This window comes from Leptodactylus fuscus, chromosome 7 (assembly GCF_031893055.1).
Source record: "Leptodactylus fuscus isolate aLepFus1 chromosome 7, aLepFus1.hap2, whole genome shotgun sequence".
Classification (NCBI taxonomy): Eukaryota; Metazoa; Chordata; class Amphibia; order Anura; family Leptodactylidae; genus Leptodactylus; species Leptodactylus fuscus.
In genome coordinates this window covers 16,190,352-16,210,248 of record NC_134271.1, presented here as the reverse complement: position 1 = coordinate 16,210,248, position 19,897 = coordinate 16,190,352, and the positions used below count along the sequence as shown (strand labels likewise).

General features: G+C 47.7%; 1 protein-coding gene across 1 annotated transcript in view; it reads left to right on the top strand.

Moving 5' to 3' along the window:
• HSD17B12 (hydroxysteroid 17-beta dehydrogenase 12) overlaps positions 1–19,897 on the top strand; it is a 45,151-nt gene extending 25,254 nt beyond the window's left edge. The window contains exons 4-11 of the mRNA XM_075281207.1: positions 6,485–6,595; positions 10,969–11,033; positions 12,242–12,286; positions 15,615–15,649; positions 16,662–16,743; positions 17,843–17,908; positions 18,966–19,115; positions 19,212–19,897. Of these exons, the coding sequence (XP_075137308.1) occupies positions 6,485–6,595; positions 10,969–11,033; positions 12,242–12,286; positions 15,615–15,649; positions 16,662–16,743; positions 17,843–17,908; positions 18,966–19,115; positions 19,212–19,319 (662 nt within the window). The 3' untranslated portion in view covers positions 19,320–19,897. The remainder of the gene's footprint in view (positions 1–6,484; positions 6,596–10,968; positions 11,034–12,241; positions 12,287–15,614; positions 15,650–16,661; positions 16,744–17,842; positions 17,909–18,965; positions 19,116–19,211) is intronic.

The window sequence follows — 19,897 nt, the reverse complement described above, 5'->3', positions numbered from 1 at the left end:
GGCAGGGCCGCACGGACCCACGCAAATTATTGTAGGAAATCCGTAGCGTCAAATTCATTAAAAAAAAATTTTTAAAAATTCAGATTTCTTTGCAGTGAAAGCCAAAGTTACAAGACCGTGCTGTATTGGACAGGTCCATGAAAAAACTGATCTGTATGTCCGATTTTGAAGACCGTTGTGCGCTCCATTTTCGTTCCATTTTTTTATGTCATTAAAACTTCATCAGTGTGTAACGCGCGTAACGTGGACATCAATCTATTTTAAGGGTTACGCTATGAGGCAAGAACGGGGGGTCCTTGTTACCCCACTGTGTGTAGAGCCTGAAGATATGTTCATAGGTGTCAGATTTCCCATAGATATCATTTTGGATTCAATACTTAAAGGGGGGGAACCTTCATCACCTTCACCAACTCTTTACATCCTCCAATAGCTGCCTCTCCACTGATTCTGGCCCAGTTGGAATTTTTTCTCTAGCCCCCACCGTTCCTGAGCAAATCGTGCTGTAGGTTTCAGCATCTCCTAGACTAGTTAGGCTCTTTACTATCAGGTGGGCGGTCCTGAGCTGCAGCAGGTAGACTGGACTCCACCCACTGCCCAGTAAAGAGCATATTAGGTGTTGAGATTTATAGGAATGGTTGCTCAGGAACGGTGGGGGCTAGAAAAAAAATTCAAAATGCGCCAGAATCGGTGCAGTAGCACCTATTGAAGGATGGAGTTGATGGAGATGGTGAAAGGTCTCCTTTAAATTTGCTAAAAATCTGCGTACCGTGTATCTGAACCATGGAAATTCAGCAAATCTCCAGGCAAATCTGCTTGTGTATCTACGGCAAATCCGTATATGCTGGATCAAGTGAATGGGCGCTGATATGCAATAACCTGTCATGGTCACTACACAGTGTATGGAGCTGTTTGCGTCCGGGCCTTGTACATTGTGCGAGTTCTGGCTGATCAGCGGAGGTGCCCATTGTTAGCCCTCACTGATCTGATATTGAAGGCTTATTTTAAGGAAAGATGGGCTATATCCCAGGTTATCAGTAAAAATAAGGCTAGGAATAGCTTTCCCCCCTGCCTGTCAGGATTGGAGCAGAGCAGTACAGGGCAGTATAGCTAAGAAGACACCTAGTGGAAGGGGCTCTATATTGTCAGCTGCCAGAGGGGGCAGGAGTCTGATTCTGGCCATCACCACTAAGGGGTACATAAAAGCAAAAAATAATACTAATACTGCCTATGATTGTAACACAGCTGGTCTAGGATTTTTGGTTTACCCTTCTATAGACACATTGAAGACGCGCATCCTTTAATTGTATCCCCACCTTCCCCTTGGAAATTTTTGCTCTAATTTTTTCATTCTCCGCCGTTCCCGCCTGTAGTTACCTCCGCAGTACTATGAGGAATGGCTCTGAAAGTCCTTTATCCGCCTGAGTGCCCAGAGACATTGCTACAGCGTCACAAAGCCGGGGCCCCCCGGGGACGCTGCAGAAGATACATAATGCAGTTTTTGGATTGCTTTCACCAGGGAGAGTCGTGGGCCTCGCTCTGCTGACGCCCATTTACTTGGCCTAGTTCTGTGTAACCTCCTGAGATATCATTGAGGTCACCGCAGAGCCATGGCAGGGTAGTGACGTGCCGCACGAAGCTGACATTTACTTCCTGCCGCCGTCCTCACGCCGGGATGTGTCCGTCACGCGTCTTTCATTGCAAAAGGGGGGGATTGCTGATACCGCTAGTGCGCCGCTGTCCGATCAGGGGGCATGCTGGGAATTGGAGTGATAGATTAGGGCAGTGCTCCTAATAAATGGTATTGCACAAGTGAACGGGTCACTGCCTGCCTCAGACCTGGCGCTCTTCTATCCTGAAATACTCTGCGCTGCTGTGAGCGAGATTTTTACTATTGGGCGACCTTATTTATGGTCCCTGTGCTATCCATTAATATAATAGCCTACGTTTACGTGCCATTCGTTTCTGTGGCCCCTTGCATGTTTTTTGGGGGTTTTTTTTACGGATCTACGTGAGAGCCATAGGACGGAGTCGCAAAATATGGTGCAGATCCTGTTTTTTTGCAGCTCGGTCCCATCTGTTCTCATTATATGGACCCTGTCCCGTTTTTTTCCAGTGACCAGCACATGACTATGATCGTAGTCAACGTCTGCGATCTTCCACTTTCCCATGTCCAATGCAAGGTGACCTAAGCAATGCTCCTTTGCTGAAATACTCTGTGCTCCTTCTACTATTAGGCTGTGATCTACCACTTGTCTCCATCGCCCCCGATCCCTTATCCATATTGGGCAGTACCGGTGTAAAAATAATTGGCTACGTTTCCCGATATGTTTTGGGGTGATCCTTTAATTCCCATTCTTAAAGGGGTTATCTCATGAGGTCCTCCTTAAAGAGACCCCTGGTCACGGCTTATTTTGCAGGGGGCGCTGTTCTTCCCAGCACTATGTTATACGACTATATAATACATGACCATAGCGCCTCTCGGGGGTGATATATTAGGCAGCACGTGGTCAGTTCTTGAAGTTGATGTGTTGGAAACTGCAAACATGAGCGTGCGTGAGGATCTGAGCAACCGTGACCCGGGCCAGGTTGTGATCGCTAGTCGTGGGGGTCAGAGAATCGCCAAAATGGAAGGTCTTATGGGGCAATCTTGTTGTATCTAACACATTCGGTCCAAGGAAGTACAAGACGTGCGATGGCGTCCCAAGGCTTATGGATGCATGCAACTTCTTCAGTGACCTCTTTACCAGGATATTGCCCTGACACGTGGCGAAAATTGTTCAGGAATGAGGAACGTGGTCAAAAGATCAAGGTGAAGACTTGGCCTCCAAATTCCACAAATCTCAGACCGATTGATCATCTGTGAGATGTTTTGAAACTAGTTGGAGGGCGCACTGAGAAACTTGCAAGAGATGCAGAGGACCCTTCACCAACTTCAGGTCTTCTCATGCTTTCATCGTCACCTCTTCACTGGTTCTGGCACAGTTACAATCACTTCTCTAGCCCCCACCCTTCCTGAGCAATCATTGCTGTTAGTTTTGGTGGTTATTGTGACCAGAAACTCTAATGCTAAGTGGGTGGTGGCAGGAAGGAGGAGGAAAGGGGGTGTGACTCAGTCCACCTCTGATTGGATCTCTATCTGACACCACCCACTTGACATTAGAGAGTCTAGTTAACATATCGGGCAGCAAAGCTAACCGCACCAATTGCTCAAGTATGGCGGGGGCTAGAGGAAAAAGCACAACTGGGCCAGAATCAGGGGAGGGGAGACTATTAAAGGGTGTTGGGGAAATGTCCTGTTTAAAGGGTCTGCTAATGTCTTGGTGGACGAGATCAAGGGACACCGGCAGGGGCTTGTGGAGTCCTGACCCCAACAGGTCACAGTAGGAGAGCGAACGACACCGTCATAGGCCGCTGGTTCTTATGTTAGGACTCTATATAATGTGTGTGTGTGTGTGTTTATATGTGCAGTATATAATTACAGTGTGTGTATATGTGTATGTTTGTGTGTGGTATATGTATGTGTGTATTTATATGTGACGTATATATGTATATAATATATGTACAGTGTGTTTGTATAGTATGTGTATGTTTATATGTGTATATATGTGCAGTATATTATGTACAGTGTGTATAATGTGTATGTTTATGTGTGCGGTATATGTATGTGTGTGTTTATATGTGATGTAACTTGTATATAATGTATGTACAGTGTGTTTGTATATGTGTGTGTGCGGTATAGTATATATGTGTGCCTGTATGTATATACCATGTATGTGTATATAATGACATATTCTACATTGGTTGCCTCCGCTGCCTGCCATAGTGGGGGGGTCGATGGGTTCATTGATTAAGCTTTTCCCGTGTGGAGACCTGCAGGGGTGTAATCGTGTATAAAGCGTTGTCTTCGCCGCGCCGATCCCCCTGACGTCTCGCCATAGATGATTACTTTACCGTTATTCTTCAAAAGAGGAAAACCTGTGTGACGGGCGAGCGGCCGATGAGCGAGCGGTGAGTCACGGAGCAGCACGCGTCCGGCCTGTCCTCACATCGCCTTCATCCTCACATACAAATCTTCTCCTTTAATTCTTTTCTTTCTGTCCGTTCACACCACTATCCGGCAAGACTCGTGTGTCATTCATGTTCTGGTGGAGGATGTGGCAGCCATTGCCATCGCCGCCGCTACTCATGAGCCCATCCTTCAGACTAGTCTTACCTTGTATCCCACTGTCAGGACATCTTTGTAGCGACCACTCACTTGCACTAAAGTGCGTAAACCCCTTAAAGGATTCTCCACCCACATTTGAGACAGATTGGTTGTTAGGTATACACCACCTAGGAACCGTCTTTAACAAGACTTCGTCATTCACCATGTTCCTAGCAACTAGTCTGGCCTAGATGACCTTAAATGGAAGCAAATTGTCACTAAGTAGGGGGCCTATGGGCCACGCGACACTCCAACTAGCCTGTCCTCAATGTCTACCGGGCCCTGGATCCGAGACCACCCTAGTATTATAAGTGGGGGCCCCATTACATATTATGGCCCCTTCCCTGCTTTACTTCCATCCATGGCTATATATTCAGTATACGTATATCCATACCAACCAGACTGTCATAGCGGAGATGGTATAGAAGTATAAAGGGCGCCGCTTGCTGTTTATCCGGTGCTGTTTTGGTGGTATACAGCGCGGTATACAATGTCATTGCGTTTTTTTTTTCCTGTTGTAAATTTTCATACAGGGTTTTTTTCTGGCTTCGGATAGGTCATCAGTATGTGATGGGCAGGATCAGCGACAGCCCAGTGCCCAGCACCGCCACAGATCAGCTGCAGTGTTGAGATGAGCACAGCGGCCTGGTTTTTTTTGACTGAATACCAAACACAGCGCCGCGTATTGTATAGTGGTTGTGCTTGGTATTGCATCACAGCCCCATTCACTTGAATAGGACTGAGCTGCTGCTGTACCATGTGACTGATGAACGCGAAGTCACCGGCACAAGGAAGTGGCATCAACCAGCTGATCTGTGCGGGTCCCGATGCGATCACATATTGATGACCTATCCTGTTCTACACAGAGGTATACTATGCAGCCTATAGGTGACGGATACCGCTCTGGGCCTATACAGTGGCGTACATCAAGGGGCGGCCATTAGAGATATAGATTGGGAGATATGCTCACGGCCATCATGCACATGACAAGGGATAGTCAGCTGATCCGAACATGCCATATCCTCCATGTCCATCCACCATGTGATGTCTGCACGCCTTAAAGGGATTGTCCATTCCAGGTAATCCTATGTAACCTTGGTGAGATAGTACAGAAGGGTCCCCACCATATCCTACATAGTTCCCCTGGAGGGCGGCACAAATCTGGGGCTGAAACCTTCTCACTGTTCTGCTAGTAGATGAGTCTCCTCAGTAGGGTAGAGCCGATCTTGACTTTTCAGGATCGATTTTGAAATCCGATTTCCAATCATTTTTCATTTGATCCCGATCTAGATTCCAATTCCGATCCCAATGCAAGTCAAAGGGATTTTTTTTACTAATCGGAGATCTGATTTTAAAAACAATCCTATTCACTATACAGCATGGAATCTAACAATTGAACACTTTAATTGTTAGAATCCACGCTGTGTAGTGATTTTATTTATTTATTTATTTTTTTTAAATCCTCTGGCTACTTAGTCCCCCCCTGGTGTCCATTTACCTGCAGAGATGGCTGCTCCGGTGCCCGGTGTTCTCATTCTTCTTCACCTCGCTGCTCCCGCCTCCCAGGTTAGGAGAGTGTGGGTGGGTACTGAGAGGGGAGATGTCACGTCTCCCCGCCCTGTACCCGCCCACACTCTCCTAAGCCACAAGCCCCGCCTTCTTCCTAGCTCTTTAACACTAACCTGGTAGGCGGGGACATCGAAGCGAAGAAGAACGAGAACACCGAACACTGGACCAGCCATCTCTGCAGGTAAGTAGCTACTAGAGATGATAGCTAGTCTCCCATTAAAATGAATGGACGCAGCCGGCGCGCAGGGGGTTATGGCTGTGTGCCGGCTGCTTCCATTCATTCCTATGGGACCGCAGCGGAGCCTTCACACTGAGTATACACTCCGCTCAGAATGAGCGGACCGTATACTCAGCGTGAAGGCTGACATTGTTAGCTTTTCCCACAATGCTTGGCCAGTAGCAAAGCATTGTGGGAAATAATCACCGATCTCGATCCCACCTAAAAAGATCGTGTTCCGAATTCCAATCGTGACCGTGAAATTTTCTCGATCGCCGATCCGAATCCGATCTTTTCCGAACACGATCGCTCAACCCTACTCTTCAGTCATCATCAAGTAATGTGCAGAATCTGCATCAAATCCTTTACATGTGAACATGCTCTTACTTGCACTAACACCACCCATAGGCGCAGGTTTCGCCTTTTATTGCGGCCACCCTATGAGCGCCCATTGTAATAACCTACTGTTTTTTTTTAAAATCTTTTTTTCCCAGGAGAGAAATTTAACGTGGAGACCAAGGTCATCGCTGCAGATTTTGGGAAACCCGCAGAGATCTATGACCACATTGCGGCAGGTCTGAGGGGCCTGGAGATCGGGGTCTTGGGTAAGTGACTTGTGTAAAGTTTGCGAAAAGGTGCAGGGGGGATGGGATATTGGTAAAGGGAGTCCGTCAGGACGATTTGGGACACTGAACCACCCCCAGGTATTATGGACCGGGGATTTAGTGTCCCAGATTGTCCTGTTGGAAAGACATTGTTGCCGGAGATATACGATAAAGCTTTCTCCTCGCCCCTCCGATGTACTGCTCACGCCGGCGCAGTTGTTCACTAAACCCAGAGGAGTTCCCCTCGCCCCGTATCTCTGGCACTTACACGGTGTACGTCCTCGCCTCACTAAAGAACTGCGCAGACCCCGGGAGCACCAGAGAGGAGTCCAATGAGACCCTTCTGTATGCAAGTATATAGGTTTATTTTTAAAATGCGGGTGTATTTGGGACACTAAACCCCCGGTCTATAAGGACCTATGGTTGGTTTTAGTGTCCCAAATTGACCTTATGGATTCCCTTTAACATAAGTTTTGGGTGACCCTCACCCAATGAGACTCCATTTCATGAGCTGATGTTCCCCCTAGCAGGCTCCGCTGGGGGATTCAGTCTTTTTTGTGCACTTTGTTCCCCCAGTTTGCAGTTATTGGGGTGCAGCTGGGTCAGAGCAGAGGGGCTGCAAACCATATACGTCTATATACATAAAGACTTACTCCTCTCTTGTCCGGGAGCCAGAGCCCCTCCATAGCTGTCGCTTTACTGTAGGTTTTACATTTGTGCACTTTCCATTCAGACAGCTTTGGGGAATCATCCAGTGAGTTTAGATGATCTGGCACGAACTATTTTCATTCTGCGGAAAAACTGCGTCTCGGATCCTTGGTGTCTGCCGCCATCTAGTGTCCGCTGAGTGTATGTGCGCCTACAGGAGTTGATGGTTGACTTCATGATGCCATATAGGGTAGACAATGATCAGCCGTAAGATAAAACCAGTAACGTTGGTTATAGGGTGACAATGGCGTCTGTCTGGGGTGAACTCTATTAGGCTGGATTCACACCAGGGATTCTGTTCCCTATTCTGCGTTTTTTGCCGGAAACCACACAAACCCCATTATAGTGCATGGGGTCCGTGGTTTTCCTAAGGTAACCACTTTTTTATGCAGATTAGGGGGGTCCCCAAGCAGAACCTAGCCTTAGGCAGCAAGATCAAAATGGGGAATTGTAAGTGTAAAGCACATGAACCTGTTTTTAGTGGCTAGTACACTGACCCATCATTTTCTTATGACTCCATACACACGTCCAGGTATTATCAGGGGGCCACAGCTCAGGACGGGGCCTATTCTTGTTCTTTTTGTGGCCTGGGCTCACTACTTGACATTGTATGGGTCTGTGGAGGGCATGGGGGCACATGGGAATCATCCGCATGCTATCTTATCATGGACCCGTATGTGCATGGAGCCTAAGAAGCTGAGAGATTTTTACCGAATTGTAATGACTCTGGGCTGGTCTTGTGGGGAGTTCCCAGTATGTAGTGGCCGGTACCTACCAAAAATGGCTCAAGGACGGACAACTGGGGACCTGGAGACAAGGTCATGTGTGCCCAGTGCTCCTTGATGTGTGTAAGAGGAAAGACTAGTCAGAGGACCCATGCTGAGCCTTGACCACTTCCAAAAGTGCCTACAGTAGGTACCTGACCATCAGAACTGGACCATGGAACAATGGAAGCGGTCGCCTGTCTGACCGACCCCGTGTTACATCATGTCGGGTGTGTGTGCTTTACCTGGGGAGGAGATGGCACCAGGATACAGTATGGGACGAGGGTGGTGCCACGTATATCCTACCGAAACCTTGTACAGACAAGTATCCCTCTTCATCGCCTTTAACTTGCCTTACTTTCTCTGTTGGTTTCTTTATGCTGAACCAACAGAGAAATTCTGGACCCCTGGTCACATGATCAGAACCAGCGCCTACCCCCCTTCCTTTCCAAACCTTCCTGCAGCGACCCTTGGGTCAGGCCTTGTCCCGATCATGTTCCTGGGGTAGGAACCAGTCTGGAAACCCTGGGTCCAGTATGAAGAAAGTGCAGGAGGAAGTAAGGCAACCTGGACAACCCCTTTAAGCCCTGGTAGTACTATGTTATTTGTCAGGGTGTGTCTGGTCAGTATATAGGACCTATATGGACAGAGGGCGGGGTCTAACATTTCGGCCATGGCCAGTCCTATAGTTTACCTGTAGCCCATTGATGGCCGTTCCTACAGTATGATTCAGACACCAGCGAGGCCGGGGTATATTGTATTGCAGCTGGTTTACACTTGGGAGCATTGGTTGGGGCTCAGTCGGTGTCACCTTCAGCGGATGTCATCCGTTCTTCCTCTGCATTATCTCACCCCGGCCGTTCCCTGTATTGAATGACTTGCAGAAACTGAAGACCCTACACGGGTGAGTATGTGAGGTCATACGCTGCTTTGTTACAGGAAGGGGGATGTACGGGCCCGCCGCTATGTGCAGAATCCTCTCCATCAGACTGAAACCTGTGGGACCAGAAAGCTCTGCTTTGAAATCTGCGCCAGAAAGCAGATGTGCTGCAAATTTCCCCCCCCAAAATAATCTGCATGAGCAATGTGTATTATGTTGTATCGTGCGTCTGATCTGGAGGAAGATGAGGCTGCAAAAATCCAACGTGAGCCTTGTCCTATTGTTATCAATGGGAGGCAGAAATCGAAGCAGGGCGATGGAAAAATACACATGCAGGAGCCCAGGACAGCTATGGAAGATGTCATGTCCGTCCTATTGAGTAATCACCCAGCTTTCCCAAAACTCTGAATGGTACAACTGCCTCATTTTGCGGCAATGCCCTCCTGCCCCTGTAACCGGACACATCCAGGCGTCTGTGATGTAATATTAGCTTTAGTGAGTGATCACCCAGCTTTCTCAGGATCAGATATATATAAACGATTTTTGTCACTTTGCAGGACCTTAAGGCGTGTTCACACGGCACAATTTGGTCCTGATTTTGTAGCAGAGTCTGCTGCAAAATCGGGGACAAATTTCCACAGGACCCTGGTCTAAGTTGTCGCAGATTCTGCAGCCTCTTCATCCAGAGGGGCGGAAAGTGGAGAGGAATTTGGGGGGGTCTGATTCAGATTCCTCTTCTATTTCTGCAGGATACATTGACACGAGATGTCGCAACTCACATACAGTGAAATCCACATCACCTTTGCTCCAAATCCACCCCAATATAGATGTGCCCTCAGAGAGGACTTGTCACCACCTACAAATCTTTGCATCCTTTAATAGTTGTTGCTTCACTGTTGGAATTTTTTCTCTAGCCCCCACCGTTCCTGAGCAATCTGTACAGTTAGTTTCGGCACAGTCATGTTCTCTACTGTCAGGTGGGCGGTCCTTGTATTTGTTACACCCCAAGACCACCCACCTGACCATTATGGATCTCTCATTCTGTCACCTAGTCACTCTGGCTTCATATATATGTACAGTCTCTGCTCTCTCCTCCCCCTGCGGCTTTCTGTCCATGATTATGAGGACGGCCATCTTCTCTGCCCGGTTAACAGCATTTAGTGACCTGCTTTACAGCACAGTCATGGCCATAGGCAGCAATAGACTAGACCTGACTCATTAAGGTCTATGGGAGAGTTTTGTGCCGGGAGGGGGGGGAGGAGATAAACTGTGACATCATCTCTTGTCGGTAGTGATGTAATGATGGCTCAGTGATGTTATGTATCGTAGTGTTATCTTCTATTGTAATCCTGTCTGTGATGTAAATGAGGGCACTGCTGCAAAGAAAACTCCTACAGAATGGGCAAATGTTAGTCTATTATTAGGATTAGTGATCAGAGTGAAAATTGCATCACTTTTTTTTTTTTTTTTTTAAATCCAGATGATAAAAATAAAATGTGAAAAATTCTTAAAAAATATGTACAACGTAATATACAAATAAGTCGTCTTGCGGTAATTCATTTCCTTGATATCAAAACCTGGAGAGTCCTCTTAAAGGGGTTGTCCGATCTGGACTGCCCCAACTGTCAGCTGATCACGGGGGGTGCAGTATTTCTAACCATGGGGTACCATCAGGGGAAATGTCCTACTACTTAGTGCAATGGCTGACCATCTAGTACACGGTTGCATGTTGTTAGGATGTGTCGTCGCCTTCTGATTGGTCGGGTCTGACCTCTGACGATCCTAAGGGTTAAGGGGGGCAGTTGCCCTTTAGAGCTTTCCCCGGCCCACCGGCATTACAGCCGGCCCCGCTCAATCTCATACATAGCCTGGTGACCAGGGCAAGGACTATATAGGGGGGACACAGCAGCCCCTCTAGTCTCAGGATTAATGCCCCTCCCCCTCTTCCCGGTCATAAAGCAACATGGTGCCACTCTGTAAGCTCGGAATACCCCTTTAAATGTCATGTCTTGTCTTTGCAGTGAACAACGTGGGAGTTTCTTACGAATACCCGGAGTATTTTCTTGATATTCCCGACCTGGATAACGTGAGTACTCAGAATATAATATGTCGCCGTCCGTCTTCTAAGGCGTCAGTGTCTGGCTAAAATCATGCACGAAAAGGAACTTTTTCGTCCGGCAATGTCCGGGGCGAAAACCCTGACTATCTGACCGGACCCCATTATGGTCAGTGAGGGCCCTCAAGATCAGGAAACGACGCAGATGGGAACACACCTTAAAGGGACTTTTAGTAGGGATCAATCCCTTCTCCCAATTCTGGGACTCTGTGCAGTGACATCCCTCCAACTGGTAACACCCATTTATGCTTAAATTTCTAGGAGGAGTAACAGAGGAACGGCACAATGCAGAGCCATAAGAAAAGATGCTGGGGTGACATGTTCTTTCCTTAAAGGGATCCTATCATTAAAACACAATTTTTTTTTCTGCCTACCACTTAGGAATAGCCATAAGAAAGTCTATTCTTCTCCTACCTTTAGATGTCTTCTCCGTGCCGCCGTTCTATAGAAATCCGGGTTTTCTTCGGTATGCAAATGAGATCTCTCACAGCACTGGGGGCGGTCCCAATGCTGCCAGAGAACTCTCCAGCGCTGCCTCCATCTTCTTCAAGAACGGCCTTTCTGCACGTCTTCTTCTGGAGCTGGGTTCAAGCTTCTAGGCCTCGGGCAGAGCCGACTGCGCTTGTCCACAGGCCACAAGAAAATGGCCGCTTACTTACCGTGTAAGCAGCCATTTTTCTCCATTCACTACCATTGGGCAACGCCACGATCTTTGTCATGGCCATGACGCCTTAATGTTATGTTGGAAATGTTGGATTTTTACTTGTCAGGTCATTCGTGTTCACTCGGAGATAAAGGGCAGCAAAGTGTCTCCGACTACTTGTCTCCCCTGCTCTCTTGTACTTGGCCAAGCTGGACCTACAGATTTATGAGGTGACTAAAAGGCCATAAAATACACATTATTAGCCTCAAACCAATGGGCAACTCTGAACGTGCTGATAAATCTGACACCGGCCTGGAATCCATGACTGACCCTGGGCCTTCTGCCATGGATTCACACACTGGTCATCCATTTGTCACATGAAATCCACATCAGTAATCTGTGGCGGAAAAGTCTACATACTGTAACTACTAAATACCAGGTGGACATACCCCACACATGGCTGACCTGTATATACATCTGCATGGAACGTACTCCTATATCCTTGTCATGGTTTCCTTCTCTTTGTCTTTTTCAGACCTTGGACAAGTTGATCTCCGTGAACATCACGTCTGTCTGTAAGGTACGCCATAGGTTTCCGTTCTTGATCTTCTCATCTCTCCTTGTATTGGGGGCGTCCTTATGACTACGGTTAGAAGTTAGTCCTCCCTCACCTGGTTGGATCCAGTAGGTGGCACTGTTTCAGCTCTGGGCGTTGACATGACGCGGTCTGGCGGGCTGACAGTGGTCGGACCCAAATAAGTCACTTCTTCCCTATCCAGTTGTCAGTATTTGATTCTTGGGAAGTCTGACACCCGGACCCCACAGATCAGCTGTTCCGACACCCTCAGGGGAAGCTGCATCCCCGTTTTCTGCATAGTGGTGATTTTCGGGGGGAACTGCTCCCCGTTCACTAGCAGCTTCTGACACCTGGAGGCTTCCCGGATCAGCTGATCTGTGTGGGGTCTCGTTGTCAGACCTAGACAGATCCCATACCAATGACCTATCCTGTGGACAGGCATTAGTGTGAGAAATCAATTTGGGCCTGAAAAACCCCTTTAAGTCAAAATGACAAAAATACCCCCTTAAACAATAACACACCAGATATGGGTAGATTGATCTTTGTGAAAAGATCACAGAAAAGCTAATTCCTATCCAAATTTCTGTTTCTGGGAAAGCTGTGTGACGAGCAGAATGTCCACCCGGCTTTCACATGATGTCACTCAGCTTTCCCAGGCTCCCGAAAGGCAAATCTGTCCATGTCTGGGGAAAGCTGGCTGACAACGGAGGAAGCTGGGATGTAATATGTATTGGTTGTCACCCAGCTTTCCATAAAACGGATTAGCGGTCCTGGATTTTTGTGTCTCCCCAAGCGTGTAGCAGAGCCAATATTTTTTATATTAAATGTATGAATACATCCCACTAGCGGACTTGATCACATGATCTCTTGATCGCTGGTATAACACACGGCGTATCTGTATTACAGTATATAACGCCTGACAGTGTGAAACTGATACACACCCTTTAGGGTTACAAAGATGGCCGACCTGGAGGGGCTTCATTATGTCCCGATAATCCACTGAAGGGTCCATTTAACCACTTGGATGCCACGGTTGTTAGTGAATGTAACATCTAAGGGGTTAAACAGTAAGACATGCAATACGCAGAATTCATGATCTTCTTCTACCCCCCATAGGCATTCAGCAGCTTCATTGATTTACATGGGACTGCTGGATATAGTCGTGACTAGAGTAGCAACGCGCCTGCACAACCACCAGAGGGGGTACAAGGGGGATCCCCAGGGGTAAATTCTCAGGATAGTTGTATTCATGGGAAGCCCCTTTAAGATGTCGTAGGCTATACATGAAGGGGTTAAAGGGGAAGCGCTCTTTAGGTTTTGTCAAAAATTATATATATATATATATATATATATATATATATATATATATATATATATATATATATATATATATTAATTAAAAAAATGACCAGTCCCGGGAGCTCGTATTTTATAGGGGGGTGGAGGAGTTATTTGTGGGATCCTCTGCGTTTTTTTTTTTTTTTTTTGCCATATGGGCCCGGATTGTCGCCAAACTTCTTAGAAGTAACAGACTGAACGCAGGTTTTTTTTTTTTTTTTTCCCTTTCTTCTCCGAACCATCTGCTCCCGTCCTGTGTTTTGCCATCACAACGTCTCCCAGTCCAAACTGTCTGGATTTTCTTTGAAAATGATTCCATCCCCCCCTTCACTTGTTATAGTATTATTTATTTATTGTATTTTTTTTAGGATTTTTTTCCCCCTTTTCTCTGTTCTATTTCGTTATTCCGGGCGCTTGGTGAAGATGGCTTCCTAATCCCCGCACTCCCTATTACTTGAGGAAGACATCCTTGTTAGTTGGTGTTGTTCAGGGGAATGTCTGAAACAGACGCCTACGCAGCGAGCATTCACCCACACAACTTCCGCCCACACAGTGCATCTCACCCACATCCCTCCCATCGTCTCCACGTCTGGCTCCAGCACCGATCCCAGGCTGCCGCTCCTATTCGCCATCCCCCCCTCCCCCCATCTTTTTGGGGAAAAAATTGCTGTTTTTATATTTTCTGTTTATATTTTATATTTTTATTTATTTTTTTTATATTTTATTTTTTTATTTTTATTTTTTTTTTGTACTTTTTTCTTCCATTTTTAATTTTTTTTTTTTTTTTTTTTTTAACACCTCCTTTGCATTGCGGTGCTTGGCTGAGCTCACAAGGAAATACTCGGCACGGACGCGTTTTGCAGCGGGAATTGTGTTTGTGTTTTGTTTGTTTTTTTTCCCCCTAATGTGTGAGCTTTAGCTGCCGCCTCATTGACATCATTAGGATTACCCGTTATTAGACGAGGCGCGAGGAACCAATGGCCGCAGATCTGACTACAGTATGGGATCAGCGGCAGCAAATACAAACCTGTGTGCTGGAATGTTAGTAGTGTCGAGGGGCAGGGGGTCATATAGGATGAGAGGAAGGGCAGCAGTGGGTGAAGCTACCTTTAAATTTGGGCAATGATCCATTGTCTGGGGTGTATGACAAGTGTTTCCCAATTACATATCCTGTACTGATCCTGAGTTACATCCTGTATTATACTCCAGAGCTGCGCTCACTATTCTGCTGGTACAGTCACTGTGTACATACATTACATTACATATCCTGTATTATACTCCAGAGCTGCGCTCACTATTCTGCTGGTACAGTCACTGTGTACATACATTACATTACTTATCCTGTATTATACTCCAGAGCTGCGCTCACTATTCTGCTGGTGCAGTCACTGTGTACATACGTTACATTACTTATCCTGTATTATACTCCAGAGCTGCGCTCACTATTCTGCTGGTGCAGTCACTGTGTACATACATTACATTACTTATCCTGTATTATACTCCAGAGCTGCGCTCACTATTCTGCTGGTACAGTCACTGTGTACATACATTACATTACTTATCCTGTAGTGATCCTGAGTTACATCCTGTATTATACTCCAGAGCTGCGCTCACTATTCTGCTGGTACAGTCACTGTGTACATACATTACATTACTTATCCTGTACTGATCCTGAGTTACATCCTGTATTATACTCCAGAGCTGCACTCACTATTCTGCTGGTACAGTCACTGTGTACATACATTACATTACTTATCCTGTATTCTACTCCAGAGCTGCGCTCACTATTCTGCTAGTGCAGTCACTGTGTACATACATTACATTACTTATCCTGTACTGATCCTGAGTTACATCCTGTATTATACTCCAGAGCTGCGCTCACTATTCTGCTGATGCAGTCACTGTGTACATACATTACTTATCCTGTAATACCAGAGCTATCCTGATGACTACAGTGGCGCTCTTCTCTCTCATGTGTTCTTGTCTCTTGCAGATGACGCGCCTGGTGTTGCCCGGGATGCTGGAGAGGTTAGTCACTGCCCAGACAGGACCTCATTATTATTTACAGGGGAGATTCCTTTTCTTTGAACAATTCATTCTGGTGACTAATCCGTTCGGCCTCCATGTTGGCGAGGCTGGAGCGATCGGAGGTGACTCACGAGGACGGAGGGTGAGTCACCGCCATCGTGGAATCCTTCAGCTCTCCTCAACGCTCTTGTGGTGATTTTCTTTTTTAGAGAGAGGTCTGAGTCATCAATACAGTCTGAACAGTTTTCTATTCTTAGGGGGGAATTACAGCGGAGGGGAGTGGGCGGATCTTTCGGGATTACCTGCCGTCAGGCTGCAGCATTACAGCCATGGTAGAGATGGCAGCGTGTAAACAAAACAGCAAGGCAGCGCCTGACGGGCGAGCCCAGCGGGCAGCGGCTACACCGGCATCTGTAGGATTAGATAGGTCAGCGGGGAACCCCTGGCTATTAATTGTTTGTCCTAGTACAGAGGGTGAGGCAGTTACTGCCCCCTATAGGCAATCCTATCTGCCGGGGCCATGCATATTGGGATAACCGTTGCATTGGTCGATCTTAAAGGGGTTGTCTGCTCACGGCTTTGCAAACATAGCGCCGCACATTGTATAGTGGCCATGCTTGGTATTGCATTGTTTGGAATACAACTGAGCTGCAGCATGGTCATGTGACCAATGGACGTGAAGTCGCTGCTGGAGAAGAGGAAGCGGGGCTCAATGTCATTGATTAGGGGGGACTACTGAGCGCCCCTAGAGGTGGCACCTGTCACCTATTGAGCCCCCTGCCACTCCTTCTGTCTCCCTGCCTTCAGTTTTCGTATATGTGTATATATTACTGTAATATGTGCCATATAGAAATATCTAATATCCTTCATCTGCCGGATTATCAAATATTCCAGATTATTAGATGACACCCAGTCTTCTCGGGCTTGTGAAATTCAAGATGTCTGCAGTTCAGTGCCGGATTATCAGATGTCAGAGCCATGGAGGTCACTGTATGCCATTTGTGTGTTTCAGATCCAAGGGTGTGATCCTGAATATCTCCTCTGCCAGCGGCATGTACCCCGTACCCCTACTGACCGTCTACTCCGCTACTAAGGTAGGTACCGGGCAACACCTGAAAATCTGGTAGGGACACGGCGGCTGTGATCGGGCATGGCTTGCTATGGGGTAGGGTTTGTCGGGGGAGGGGTGGGGTTTATCAGGATACACTTATTACCCAAACATGTCTTCCTTGCTATTCGGACTATACAGCGGGGACAGTATGGAGGGGGATTGTCCACAGCCGTGATATCAGACACATCCTACAAGCATCAGACCCCAGACTCCATAAATGAGGCCTAGATAAGGCAACTTTTGGCGTCACCGTATACCTTCTCGTCTTGGAAAGGCGCCATACACACGATAATCCAGTCTGTAATCGGACACAGTCAGGAGATTGCACCGTAGTGATCCCAACCCCCCTGCGACTCTGGTGTCCTATACTATACAGAGTACGGGGCAGTGACGCCGCGGCAGGAGGGGATCCACTGGATCACTATAATGCAAGGAGCCCCCTCTCCTGCCTGGGTTCTGGCTGGTGTACCGAATCAGAATTTGCGGCCTGGATTCCTCCACGCGCCTGCGGCCATATGCGAATGTGTTTGCCTTGTGACCCTTAAGTTGCCAATAGAAGCCTAAACCTTCTGGATTTTGGGTGACGCCTGAGCAACGGCAACTTGTAGGCAATGTCACCAGCTTTATACTGTCCTACTAGGCCGTGTGATATATGTCATGGTCGCCGTGTAGCCGCGGCCCCGTCACTTCCGCTCCATACACAGGGCACTGCCCAGGACAGGAATTTTCTGGGGATATTTGGTACATACACCATATTTTCAGGGCAGGGGGAGAGTTGGATCTGCAGCTATATTAGGGGCTCCGACCTCCTCTATAGCCTAGGACAGGGGTAGGGAACCTTCGGCTCTCCAGCTGCTGCGAAACTACAACTCCCAGCATGCTCCATTCACTTCCATGGGAGTTCCAAGAACAGCAGAGCCAGTATGCATGCTGGGAGTTGTAGTCTTGCAACAGCTGGAGAGCCGTACGTTCCCTACCCCTGGCCTAGGGGAAGCTGCTTTTGCCCCCTTAGGTTTCCTGGGAGTTGTAGTACGTTTCCGCCATTGCTGATGCTTTCCCCCCCTTTTCATGTCGCTGCGCAGGCTTTTGTGGATTTCTTCTCGCGGGGTCTGCACGCCGAGTACAAGAGTAAGGGTGTCACCGTGCAGGTGAGTGAAACGCGTCGCTGCCGAGGAGCCTTGTTATTGTGTGGTCTCCATGGCAACAGCGGATGTCTTGGCAACAAGGAGATCACGTTCTCAAGCACCGGAGTGCGTGACGTCCTCGCCTCCTCGGCGCCTCGTTGGTCGAAATTTGATTTCTTTATTTTATCGGCTCTGCCTTATGTTTTATTAAAATAAGCGAAGGAAAAAATGGGGGGAGGGGGATATGGAGGAGTCCGGTTATCTGACCCGCTGATAGAGATGTATGGGGAGAGCGGCATAAACCTATATACATATGGGGGATGATGGTAATGTGGGGGGGGGGGGTCTCTGTGCTGGATACATCATGGACCCCTTGGCTCTAAATGACAGCTCTGGGGGTCTCGTGATTGGATGCTAGAGCCCGAGGGGGAGTGGGGGGATGGTAAGTGCTCCAGGGATCAATCTCGGGGGCTGCAATGGGAACATTAAAGGGGTTATCAGTCTTTAGCCACACATTAGGATCGGTTACTGATTGAAGAGCACTGGGGTTCAACACACGAGACCCCCTCAGATCAGCTATTAAAAACGTAGTAGTGGCATTCCCTGAGCCCCCCTTCTGATTAACAGGCCATATATGATGTCACGTTTATCTGTCACATGACCAATGTGAATGGGGCTGAGCCGCATTACCATGCACGGCCACTATACAGTGTACCCCAGAAAGGCTGAGAATATTAGCCCTGAGCGACACTAGGGCGATGGGTAAGAAGGGATTCCCGTATAGAAGTGTCTGACAATCCTGCGCCATGTACGGCGGACGAGCTGCTGTCAGAGAATCTGATGACTTTTGCTGCCATCTTGTGGCCGCAGCATAGATCTGCAGCTAGCCTTGCTCATACCAATGTCTATGGCCATATAATGCAGTACAAGACAGGCGCAGGTGTAGCCAAATCTACAGTAGGTGATGGCACAAGTCCCACACGATGTATATTGGGTGGTAGATGTTCATACATTATGTAGACTTGCATTGAGGCTCGGGACCACTTGCTGACGTCTCTTCTGTATACCCTTCTGTCTGCAGAGCGTTCTCCCCTTCTTTGTGGCCACTAAACTGAGCAAAGTTCGCAAACCGACTTGGGACAAGCCAAGCCCTGAAGCCTACGTGAGGTCGGCACTGAATACTGTCGGCTTACAGACCCAGACTAATGGCTACCTGGCGCATGCTATCATGGTAAGGTTCTGGCGCCCCTAGGCCTTCACCTGGATACTTTACCTGGTCTGTGTTATATCCTCCCCCTGACCTGTGACTCTGTCCTTCTACCCTCAGGGCTGGGTCACCGAATCTCTGCTCCCCATTTGCCTTTCTATGAAACTCGCCATGAACATGAACAAGGGATTGCGCGCCCGATTCCTGAAGAGAGCAAAGAAAAACTAGAGCGCCGCTCCTCGCGTATCACCTCAACCAAATGTATAAGAATCTGCAGGTCTTTATAATGACTGAATGTAATGTGAAGACCCCGTTATTAGACCCTCACACTAACTCCGCTCCCTAATGTCTCTAGGCCGGGTGCACAGGCCCTGCTTAAAGGGATTGTCCCAACATGCTATGATTTCTTGCTTTATCTTTCTTCATTCCCTTGTATTTCTTCATTCCTAGCTTTGACTCAAACTTGTGTCAAAAACTGCTGGTGTGTCCACAACCTTAAAGAGATTCTACCACTAAAACCTTTTTTTTGTGGATAAGACGTCAGAATAGACTTTAGAAAGGCTATTCATCTCTTACCTTTAGATGTGGTCTCCGCTGCGCCATTCCTTAGAAATACCGTTTTTTACCGGTATGCAAATGAGTTCTCTCGCAGTGATGGGGACGTCCCCACCGCTGCCGGAGAAGTGTCTCCAGCGCCGCCGCCTCCTTCGTCCGCAGCGTCATCTTCAATGTCTTCTTCCGGCGCAGGCTCGTAACTTCTAGGCCTCGGGCCTTGAGCAGAGCAGACTGCGCAGGCGCACAGGCCA